This window comes from Lepisma saccharinum, chromosome 3 (assembly GCF_977018435.1).
Source record: "Lepisma saccharinum chromosome 3, izLepSacc3.1, whole genome shotgun sequence".
In the NCBI taxonomy this organism is placed as follows: domain Eukaryota; kingdom Metazoa; phylum Arthropoda; class Insecta; order Zygentoma; family Lepismatidae; genus Lepisma; species Lepisma saccharinum.
Genome location: NC_139231.1, coordinates 92804235 through 92816601, shown reverse-complemented (window position 1 = coordinate 92816601; position 12367 = coordinate 92804235). Strand labels below are relative to the sequence as shown.

The 12367-nt window shown below is 34.6% G+C and overlaps 1 protein-coding gene across 3 annotated transcripts in view; it reads left to right on the top strand.

The window, feature by feature from the left end:
* The window catches only part of LOC145985239 (adhesion molecule nephrin-like), an 807500-nt gene extending 795462 nt beyond the window's left edge, over window positions 1-12038 (top strand). For 2 of the 3 annotated variants that reach the window (XM_083119010.1, XM_083119009.1), the window contains 2 exons: window positions 1771-2019; window positions 9468-12038. In XM_083119010.1, coding sequence (XP_082975136.1) covers window positions 1771-2019; window positions 9468-9554 — 336 coding nt within the window. In that variant the 3' untranslated portion in view covers window positions 9555-12038. Of the gene's footprint in view, window positions 1-1770; window positions 2076-9467 lie in introns of all 3 variants that reach the window. The other variant, XR_014441408.1, reaches the window with a different exon arrangement.
* The last annotated feature ends 329 nt before the right edge of the window (window positions 12039-12367 follow it).

The window sequence follows — 12367 nt, the reverse complement described above, 5'->3', positions numbered from 1 at the left end:
AGGCTGTAAAAACAGAATAATGAACAGTCCCATTTTCACGCAACATGCGAAACATTTTAGATTCTGATACATGCTATACGGTGTATTTCTACCCACAGATGATGGTTGATTCAAGGAAAAGTTATGGGTCTTTCTATTATGGTGAAAACATGGGTTTGGTGTAGCAGGGGGAGGTGGTTTTGAAAATTTTACGTTAGAGAACTTTGCAGGATTTCAGAATTAATTATATACATATATGTACTGGTAGCTCACATGCAGCCACTGTTAGCACTATAAACGTTCAGGGTTATTTCCTGGGAAAACAAAATTTCTATGATGAGCTAATATGGTGAATACAAATTCTATATCTGTAGTACAATACTCCATTAGAAACACTGGATAAAATAGTTCTTCAAATACCATTGAAATGTGAATCGGATGTGATATCAATCTCCAAGGTGTAGTATAGTGTGCTGTAAACCAGGTACTCAGGCAGAAGTGTAGCCATTGGTGGGGAGCTCATCTTCTAACTTATTTAATAGATTTCTTCGTTTCCTTGTATTCATGGATCCATCATTTGGATCCATATCACCGTAAGTGACATTTAATTTTCACAATCTTTCTAAAATTCATATAAATATGTCATGTACACGTATGAGATATCTAAGTTTAATTTCCAATAATTTACCAATGGATGATTAGTTGATGAATAATGGTTAGAGTCGCCTCCGTGGCTGAGCAAATCTAATATCTTCACTCATGATCTCACCGCCAATTCCCCCATGTTCGAATCTAGATGTTGGTGTAGGTTTTTCTTTGTTGTTGAATTTTTGTATTAAGTCAATTTTATGTATGGATAATCTAATCGGGACTGGCCTTACAGTTTCAAGTGGGCTCCGAATCACTATGTGCCTCCACTGGGTATCAAACCTGTGACTCCTCGATTACAAGGCGATGCCATTACCACTAAGCCATCAGGGAAGCCTGGGTATTTTTTTTGTGAGTATTACTTCATCAACTTCATCAAAACACCCTTATATTTGTGATTGTGATTAACCAAAAGTGATAGAAAAGCTACACACACACACACACACACACACACACACACACACACACACACACACACACATATATATATATATATATATATATATATACAATTTATATATATTGATTATTATTGTGATTATTGTTATAATGTGATTATCATGCACACACACACAGCACAGTGTTGTATTTGAAAAATTTCCAGTGGTGGAGAAATTCATGTAACTTATTCAAAGCATTCGGGACCAAAATTTTACAACCAGAGTGGATATGCAATAACTACAGAAATGAGTTGTTCCTCTTCTCGTTTCAATCACCGCACGCACGCACGCACGCACGCACACACACACACACACACACACACACACACACTACATATGCACAATGTTCTTCATTATCTATCCTGAAACTTCGGAAAAGTGAGTGTGATTTAAACACGTTTCCTTAGTGACATATCGGACACCTGAAGGCCAGCTTTAGCAATATGCTACATCCGAAGTTCAAGTCCTGGAAAATTAGAGATTGTTTGGCAGCTTGTTCTCTTATCTGTTACATGAGTTCCTTCCAAATGTTGTGAATAATCTATGAAAGGTAGAAAAACAAAATATCATTTCAAAATGAAAATACATGTAAACAAGACGTACATTTATAAAACATATGTTATGTTAAATTACTTTATTCAGTAATAGTAAATTAAGGGATAAAGATGTGAATTATTTATTATAATTACATTTATCGTTTCAGAGCGACGAAATCACATACGCAGAGCTGACCCTTCCTAAACACAGCCTATACACGCAGCCAGTGAGGCGTCAGCAAGAGCCTACAGTGTACGCCCAGATAGATGTTACGAAGAAAGTGCCTCAAGAATGTCTTCAGCATCCTCACCCCCCACCACATCTCATGCACCCTCATCAACACCCTGGAAGGCCCGAGGATGACGACCCTTCCAATGTGGATACGCCATTGATGAATAGCCACAGGGAAAGCACGGTATAGACCCAACCATCATGCAGTAGTGACCAAAATTACACTGTAGACATAGCAAGGTATACTTGTGTGTCAAAGAGTTTGTATATGTTAAAAATTTGAAGTGCGTTCAACATGTTAGAGCAGTTCATACCCGAAGCACAGGTAAAATGAAGATTTATATTTGTGTGTTTTATAATGCTACCTACGGATACAACAGAAGGGTAAGGCCAGTGTGTGAATTCAAAACTTTTCAATAGAAGGGGAAATATTCTAGTAAGTACTTTTGAGTCATCATGATTTTACACACACACACACACACACACACACACACTCACATATACATAGTCCACAAAGTGTCATCAGAAGTTAACAGCCAGAGAGGGGGAGGGTTCTCCATTAAATACCACCCTCTATAAGGCTTTTATAAACTGATATGTACAATAAACAAATCTCACCAAAAATTTGGCACACGTAAATCTGCAAGAGAATTATAAATTGTGGCTATCCTATAACATTCTAGAAAATGTTACAGTGAATAGGAAAAAATATTAATATCTCTCATTAGGTGGATGAAAACATGTTCCATAGTAAGAAGTTTGCAGGCTTTTGTCAATTCTTCTGTGGATTCTTATCCCCTGATTTCAATTTTATTTTTATTTTTTATTATTAGTATTAGTGTTTTTCTTTCATGATTCCGTATTGACCGTGTTCTTCACTTATCAGGAAACTGGAACTATTATGTTGAGCACCTAACAAACTTGAAGCTCCATGCATATGGAATTTCTAAACATATTCTCTGGGTTTCGATCCATTGTTTTATTAGTGTTAATGTTTCATTGTATTCATACTGTACCTCTTCTCCATAGGAACATACTTAATTTCAGTGAAAAATAATTCTATACTTTATTTTTTCATGTTAAACAAATTGATTTCTCTCTGTCTTTGGGTGACTCTGTCTGTCTGTCTCTCTCACACTCTCTCTCTGACTACAATGAACAGTAGCGGAATCTATAACCTTTCACAAAACTTAAAATATTCATCAAACTCTAAAATTCACATTTGCAAGCTAAGGCAGTTTTATGGAACTAACGTGTAGATTCGAGTCACTGGTGATGAATAGATTGGATAAGAAAATCAAAAGGAATATGAGAATGAAATCAATGTAAACAAATGCACATGGTTTCTGATAAACGCTCTTGGTTTTTCGAAAGGCAAATGTGCAGGAATCATGCATGAAATAAAATTATACAATTGAACGTAGTTGTTGAAGTTGTAGATGTTATATTATGTGCTATACAACTACGACCAATATATTCGTGGTCAAAGTAACACTGGAACTAACACATGGGAAGGATGTGGTTTTGTTTACATTAACTTCGTTCTTACAGTGAATGGAGAATTGTTACCAAGGAAGTAGATATGTATTGAAAGTTGTGATAACGTTTTAAAGTATGCATGGCAGTATGTAAATAGGAAACCTACATAAGCATCTTCATCTCGCTGGAATGATAGGCAAATGTTGAATTGACACTGGAATTTGAGATATGAAAAATGAAGTTGTTAAGGCATAGTCCAAAATTGAACTTCAGATGTAGTGAAATGGCCATGTTTTGTGATGAGTTATCTCTCTCAATTTTTTTCTGACAAACACTACTTTCTCTCCTTTTCTTTGCCAAGGATGAATTCGCATCTCACATTTCTTTCTATTAGTTCTATTCTGGGTTGGAGAGATACGTTAGTCAATACATATATTTACATAAAGTATGTATTAACCATGTTTACGTCTGCATAATTTTTTTCTCAAAAATACTCGCAACATTCAAATACATAATTCAGTAGCATGCAATTGTATGTTCATCCCATCTATCGAACATCAATTCACTCTTTACCATCCTTGCTAATATCTTTCAATTCCATTTCAAGTGTTCTTTCATCTTTATCTTGGTCTTCCTAAAGGTTTCTTACCACAAGATATGTCAGCAAGGATTGCTTCCTCTCCATGCAAACATATTGAAATCTCTTCCTTATTCTATTATGATGTCACAATGATGTAGTGCAACATTGTCGGCTTGTAATCAATTACTGTATGCTGGTTTAGGTGTCATTTTTAGTGTAGTATTGTAATATTTATATGAATTATTAAATTCTCATTAATCTGGACAGGAAACTAAGTTCATTATCTCGTTTCGAAAGAGAATAGTGTGTTGTATTTTTTCACACATTCACTGGAAGTAGACAAAGAAATAGGATTGATTGATTGAGTTGGTGTTTTACGTCCACTTTGTGCACAGTAAGGCTAATCGGGACTGGACCTACAGTTTAAAGTGGGATCCGAACCACTATGTCCCTCCACCGGGAATCGAACCCGGGACCCCTTGATTACAAGGTGACGACGCTACCACTGCGCCAAGGGGGAGACGCACAAAGAAATACGAGTATTGCGTTTCTTGAAGCTGGATTTCTAAAGCTGTCGCTGAAGAAACACTACATTCTGAAACAAGTAGTTTTGCTGTAAAATTTATGAAGCTTTTTGGAGAAATCCTGCTTGCATAGCTTCGTAGTTCTGCCACTTTTGGCTAATTGCGAAGATGAAGATGAGTGACGATATGATGAAATTGATGAAGGACAAAGAACACCCATGCCCAGGCTGGAATTCTAACCTGGAACCTCTGGCGTAATTTTGCGGTGTGCTAACTAGTCTGCCATGGAGGCTCACTTGCATATTTGAAATTAGGAATGAGAAAAAGTTATTGAGGGTAATGTGCAACACATGCGATCTCAAAGAAGATTTATTTATTTATTGTTGAATTGTTGATTTAGTTCATTTTACATCACATTAATGTCACTTTGGCTAATCGCTAAGATGAAGATGAATAATTATAAGATGAGTTGCATGGATGGACAATCACAAACATTTAAGGACTACACAACACTTGCCCTACACAGGATTATACTGACTGTGGATCCAGACGCCAGAGCTTCACTAGTTTGCAAAATGCAGTCCACAATATACTACGTGGAAGGGAGGTCGACATTTCGGACCACCCCTTACACCCCCAAACAGCAGATGAGATGAACAAGTTATGTAACTTTTCTTGTGCACCAACTTTATTCAATATTCGTTACTGCAAGAAAATCTAAGTTTCCAAAATATGTCAACTGATTTAAGATCAAGTTGTGATTTGTTATTGGCTGGTTTATTTGCATTAGTGAACTTATATTGCATTAATGACAAATTATTGTCATAAGTCGTAACAAATAATGTCATTCATTCAATACCTTTTCTATAAATGAATGGAAATGATTGCTACTAGCACACACAATACATAATTGGAATGTTCGATGAATTTTGATATGCTATTCCTGATTCAATTCCCGACATTTACATCACACTTAATTTCTTTAGAAAAATATCCAATATTTGTCCAGAAGTGAGTTAATTTTACTGCACTACAGCTGTAGTTAGCTGCAGTATAGTATCATCTTGTAGCATTCTTACCAGTAGTCATGAGAACAGTGTGAGAAAAAAAAAGTATTTCAGATCACAAGAAACTTCTGTCTTAATCCCATCAGATGAAGAACAGTGAAGTCCTGGATTGAACATTCAGCTTATAAGGCAGCAGAAAATGAGAACACAATCTGCCATTATCTGCGGCATCAGGTTATCTCCCATCCACGTCTATTTTTCACAGGAAAATCGAACACCGTGTGCTCATATGAGCCCTTGTCAGCTCGTAGTATCCTTGTAAAATATAGCACCACGGGGACAGATGTAGTTTGCGTTTTGCATATCAGCCAAAAATTTTGATAATGTTAGCTTATACGCTACGCACATATATGTTCAGATCTCATGATTCCCAGGATACACAATAAATCATGAATTATAACACGGTGAGATATTGAAAAGCAAAACACAGCACCATCCAGTGTTTTATCTGAACTTTTACCTCTTTTTCCTTTGAGCTTGGGTTTGTGCATGCTTATTATGCTGTTTCAATTTTCAATAATGTGATTTCATTTATTTGTTATTTATATTATGATCCTGTGCTCTCTTCTATCACAATGTGGTGTGTGATGAAAAATGTTACAGTTAGGGCATAATTGTTGGGAAAATGTTATTCATGTTTGTTTCTCATTCATATTTTCCCCTAGGAATATGAAGAGATTAAAACTGTGTGTGATGGTTTTGAATAACACGCATCAACAGAAAACTGAAAGCACTTGGTTTAAGAGGAAGGGGGAGGGTGGGGGTTTGGAAACCAGGATAAAATGATGCCCCTAAGGTATAGTATATCATACTGTGCAATATACTGAACGCTACTATACATATATTTTTGTACTATAGGTAATGTAAAGTTCCCCGTGCATGTATCACCTTACTCACCATGATGGCACATCTAGGGAATATGGATCTCGACCATTTTGGATCAGCACCATGCTCCGGTCGCCTCTGCCCCCCCCCCCCAGGTACCCATCGATTAGAGGCTGAATGAGCCTCGGAGCCGATTTTTGGTAAACGAGCCCAGGTCAGACTCACTACCGACTATACCATCATGGCTCTAGGGCTGTTTGGGTAGTAGGTAGTATTGAATTCATGCATAGTGTTTAGTCCACAAAATATGAAGAAATTTGCTTGTTTACCAGCTACCTATATATAGATACCTCGATAAGGTCGTAGTTTTTACGTCATACGCTATTTTTCGCTGAAATTGCTAATTTCTTCTTTTATATTATTGTTAACACATATACTGCACCGTAAAGACTCTTCCTCCCATAAAAAGGGGAGTAAAATGCCGGGAAAATGGCGGCTTCCTTTGAAACTGAGTCAGTGGCGTATAGACATGTCTTTTGGGCGGTATAAGTTGTGTTCTATTACTCGTATGATAATAATGCAATTTTTTTCTTGTTCCAAACATGCCTGCGATCATTTGCATGTGCATTTTGACAATGTCCTGTACTTTGTTGTCCAGGGGCGGAGGTGGGAAGGGGCACTTTTCTTCAGAAATTTTGGAATTTTCCGGTTCCTCCCCTCCCCCCGCATTCATATATACACTCAATGTACATAAATTGTATGTAGTCCGAATGTATGGCGTATACCGATATATCATTCGTCTGTCTAGAGGAATTAGCATCCGATCTACAGTCATCTAAATGAAACTCTGCACTTTGCTTAAAATTGGGCCGGTCCCGGAGGGCTTACATGGCAAAATGGGCTTCGTAAACAAAAGGTTAAGTTCTTTGCGTGTGATTTCTTTCACATTCTTTCCCACTTTAGCTAAATGTGGAGATGGTTCTTGTTTTTGTACCATTAGAATTGTTTTGAAAAATTTGAAATTGGAAGTGACTAAATGCGTAGGTAAGATAATACAGGTTCTCATTTGCACAAGGTTTATGGGGCAATATAATCCTCTGTTCTTTTAGGTAGTTCATGTTCGTTGCTATTCTATTTAACAACAATATACACTCGTAGTCACGCGTTTAAACAATTAACATGAAACTGCATACAAATGTAATAATCAGGCAAAATTATCACTTAACTTACATCAAGAGGTCTACTCTTTAAATAATGTTTGCTACTTTAAAGTTTTAAAGAAAGATTTCAAGTGAAACACACATACAGTTACACCAGCTGGAAGTTTACTAGATGGAAAACTATCAAAAAATTTACTTTTCTACAGAAAATAGTTCACTGAGGAGACATAATATTGTGATTCAAAAATTAGTTCTTTGGGTGCACTTTTTATGCTCATTGTATGCTCAAGTATTTTAGTTATAAATGTATACAGCTTTTGACTAGAGAGCATCAGGTTACTACAAGAAGCCCTGTGTTTCAGCCACAACACTCCAGGTTCACTTCTTCAGGACTCCATGGAAGAATTATTAGGATACATGAAATATGGAGGTTCATTTTTAGTGTAATTGTTCTAACTTACCGTAAGGAATGTTGGTTCTTAGATGAGTACATGTCCGTTTGCTAAATATTCTGTTCCAGTCATCTGGTGTAAAAAGATGGCATCTCCCTAGTTAGGACAATTTACGCGACGCATTTTTCCACTTGTCCCATTTCTATCATGTTAAACAGCTAACTCAAATTTCAAACAAACCTCTCCCACCATACAATTTAAACTTTTAGAGCTGATCTGAACTACACACTTTTGGTATTTAAGGATATATCAAATGTGATTGCCCCCACCAAGTAATATATTCGCCCAACCTCTGTCTTCCCAACTAATTTCTCTCTGGTATTGTGGCCTCCCTGATGACATGGTGGCCACGCCGTTGTCTTGTAATAAAGAGGTCCTGAGTTCGATACCCATTAGAGGCATATAATGGTTCGGATCCAACTTTAAACTCTACGTGCAGTCCTAATTAGCCTATATGTGCATAAAGTAGACTTAAAAACAGAACCAAAAATTTTCTGGTATTGTTGGTGTGTTGCAAACCATGCTATGACCCAATATTTCAAAGCATTCGATGCTTTTGAGGAATTACGTTGTAGAATGTACGTACACTCGCTCACAGTAATGTGCATCACAAATGGGAGCCCTTTTAATAAATCTGAGATTTCCTGTAATAACTCTCTTGAAGAAAAGTCTCTCCTAGCTTGAAGATACTAAGAAGATTACTAAGAATAAAATCCTAAACTATCACAAATCAAATAAATTACAATTTGTAGCTCTCCGTTAATTGAACCGTGAAATTAAAAAAATCACCAAGAAATCCCATTGTGTATATTTCTAACTTGTTTAAAGGTTAAATAGTGATTTGAATCCTTGCAAATTCTCTGTAAACATGTTTCAGCTTAAAAATACAATTAATAAGCACTTCTTTTACACCAGTTGCTGAAATCTTTTAATGTGCTACATGTTTCAACATATTGCACAAATATATTTTTCAAAGACCAAGAATGCAATTCATTCAATGTCAAAATGTTGAGCAAATTAAAGAATTTCAGCCACTCAAGAAACAAAAGTTCTTATTAATATAAATTTTAATTCATGATTGGGGAAAGAGAGACGCGGTAGTATATAAATACGGAGAAAACTAGTACTCACTTTTATCCGCGAAGCTGTTTTTTCTTCTTTTTCGATTAATTTCAGTGGCCACTGCCACCATCCTCGTTGGAACTTGCTGCGCTGTTGCTTGGCCAAGCAACGAGGATGGTGGCAGTGGCCACTGAAATTAATCGAAAAAGAAGAAAAAACAGCTTCGCGGATAAAAGTGAGTACTAGTTTTCTCCGTATTTATAAATTTTAAGTTATTCATCCATGATGAAAATATTGATGATAGTACATCTTTAGTATAAAATAGTTATTAAGTTATTTAATTACTTTCTAGGTAGTGGTTACTTACATGAGTTACTTTACACATTCAATAATACAACAGTCATTGAAACTTGGGTAAGTTTTAAAAATCATCATCTTTGATGGTAATAGGTTTTTATATGCATTTTTTCTATTTCGTTTCAGGAAGTAGGACAGACATGCTCCACCACTGAAGATGAAACAAGCTCAAACCCTCGAGGAAACCGTGTGATTGTAGCCACAAGGTTCTGACAGCCTTTGGATATTGGCCGTGAACCCGTCCTTAAATTCACCAATCAAGTGGCCAACCCAATGTTACATAATTCCTAACAGGATTTGGATGTTAAACCTTAAAGGGCGATAGAGGAGAGAGATACAGTCCTCACCAAAATGCAAGAGTGCTGGCAAAATGACAAAAAAATCACAAAAACAAATGGCAAACAGTTTTTGTGAAGTGATCAGGTTGTTTGCTGAGGAATGACATTCTTGGAAATCTGCTTCTTGAGACAATCGTTTTATTGTTTACAGATGTGAAATAACAATAACATAAAATAAACATGGTACAAGTACACATAACACTTGAAGTGCTCTTTTTTATTCTTTGAAATGAAGTTTTTTTATATCCTTTAAGAACAGATACTTATAAAACGTTCAAAGAAAAAGTGATACCACTGTTTTGTGCGAAAGTTTTGTTGTTACTAAATATATATAAACAAGACTAAGAATGTACGGCCTAGAAAGAGGTATGTAGTGCTATATTTGGGAAGAAATTTTAGAAGACATTGAAGATATTCATTCGTTTTTATACCATGGATGCTGAAATACTGAAAGGTAAGACTTGATCACAAGTATTGTGTTTACGTGCTTTGTTTTTTCGTGCAATTGAACAACGGATAGTAATCGTTCAATCCTAAAAGACTTTCTGATAAAGACAAAGTGACAATATAGTGTGCTAGTATGTTTGTATCGATAAATTACTATTTACATTTTTGCCCTTTATTGGAAGAATATGTCATTCTATATTTCTTTCTTTCAATAAATTCGTAAGTCGAAAACTTTTGATATTTACACAAATTTTAACAGGTAATTATTTAATGAAAAAAATGAAAGACAAGTGATATTATGTGATGTTAGTGAGACTGTGAATAAGTGAATGTGTGAATGGAATCTGTTTCCTTTCCAGAGTTCTATTGTTATCTTCAACGTTGCTAACTTTTAAAACTTTTATGACAATGTCACCAAATTACAATGAAAAAGATAATTGTAAATGTTCACGAAAGTTACAAAATGTAAATTGTTTAACGTGTTATGTTACAAAAAAAGAAACATTTCTTATGCGAGTGCGGAAACATATTTTGCAAAATGTTTAATTTATAAACAAAAGAAATCTGATTTACAACAGAGTTAAAGGTTAATTTCAAAGGAAGAGATCTGCTCAACATCTGATCTAATTGTGTAGAACTGAAAAAATATCAATGCTGTTTGTTGCTCTTGTAAAGTTAAATTTTTTAAACTATTTGTTACTTGAGGTATGCTTAGTTGTAACCAATTGTTGCTGGAACATTTTTTAATATTACGAACTGCATACTGTAAGAATCGATTCATTTTTGGACCACTTAAATTTACGCTATTTACCTCATTTCCAACATTGCAAGTGGTACGTGCTCAGCCAACTTAAATAAACCCTGCAAATTTAATATTCGGATTAAATGAACACAGAAAAATTATAAATTTATTATATTTTATCTACATGCATTAATTAACCTCGCTGCAATTGAAATAATTGTGACCTTCAGTAATTAAGCATTCTTGTCATTGATCAAACTTGAAACATAGAAGCATATCTTGGTATAATTCCATGATGTAACTAAGGCACAAAAATAAGGTAAAACAATATACTTATCTGTGCAAATGAATATACTTAAATTTGGTCCAAGTACTGTTTCGTGATGCAATTATTTGACAATAATTCTAAATAATAGATAGAAGAGGTCTGTAACATTGTAAATTGTAATTGATTATTACAATAGTGTGTTATGTTTGCTGAAAATGAAACAGGGAGAATTATTCCGAATTATAGAATTTAGTAATTATACATAAACTTAACTGCAATTCTTCGTGTTGATCTCATTTAATCTGGGATTCAGTGGAGAAATATATCTGAATATATTTCACAACAAGGAGTGTAATACTGCATATTCTGGTAATAAGACGTATGGGGAGTCCTCATGTTAATCAAAAATGAAGTTTTTAGTGATAAGAATTGCTTGTGTTTACTATTGTATTTATGATTACATTAAGTAAATCAAAGTTTTTAACCATTTTTGATATAACTATCATACTCAGACAAAATATTCATATTTTTTGTTTGTATCAGATCTTGAGCAGAGTCTAAGATTTTATGTTCTGTTTCTGTACGAAGGTAAAAATATAATAACATATTATAATTAAATATAAATTTAAAAATATGTGCAAATTAATAATTTCCTCATGTTTGTTTCTCAATATGATTTGAGTGCATATTTCTTGCGCACATTTTTATTTTATTGTCTTGAAATCTTCAGCAAGTATCAAAACAAGTTTGCTTAATGCATGTCTGTTCAAAGGAAATTTTTACCACAAAGTTTGTAAGTGGTTCCATTGAGATAAATTTTACTAACGTGCTTGTAAATATCAAAGTTATTATTTGTACATAGTACTTCTGTCGAAAAACTTTTGCTGTGTATGTGAAATAAATATCTTTCTCTATAGGATCTTTATTTATTTTTAATGGTTTCAACTACTAATTGATATGATTTATGTCTCTTTATAATTTGTTGTTTATGTGTTTTTCAATGCAATACTGATAAAGTACTATTGTTGATAGCATTTTCTAATATATATATATATAATCACCCTGTATATATATATATATATATATATATATATATATATATATATAGTATATATATATATATATATATACAGGGTGATTCTAAAGGTAGGGTACAAACGAAAACCACAGATACCTCCCATGAAATAGAGACAAAAGTGCCCCTTCCACTTTGCTGAGAGATGCCTCCGTG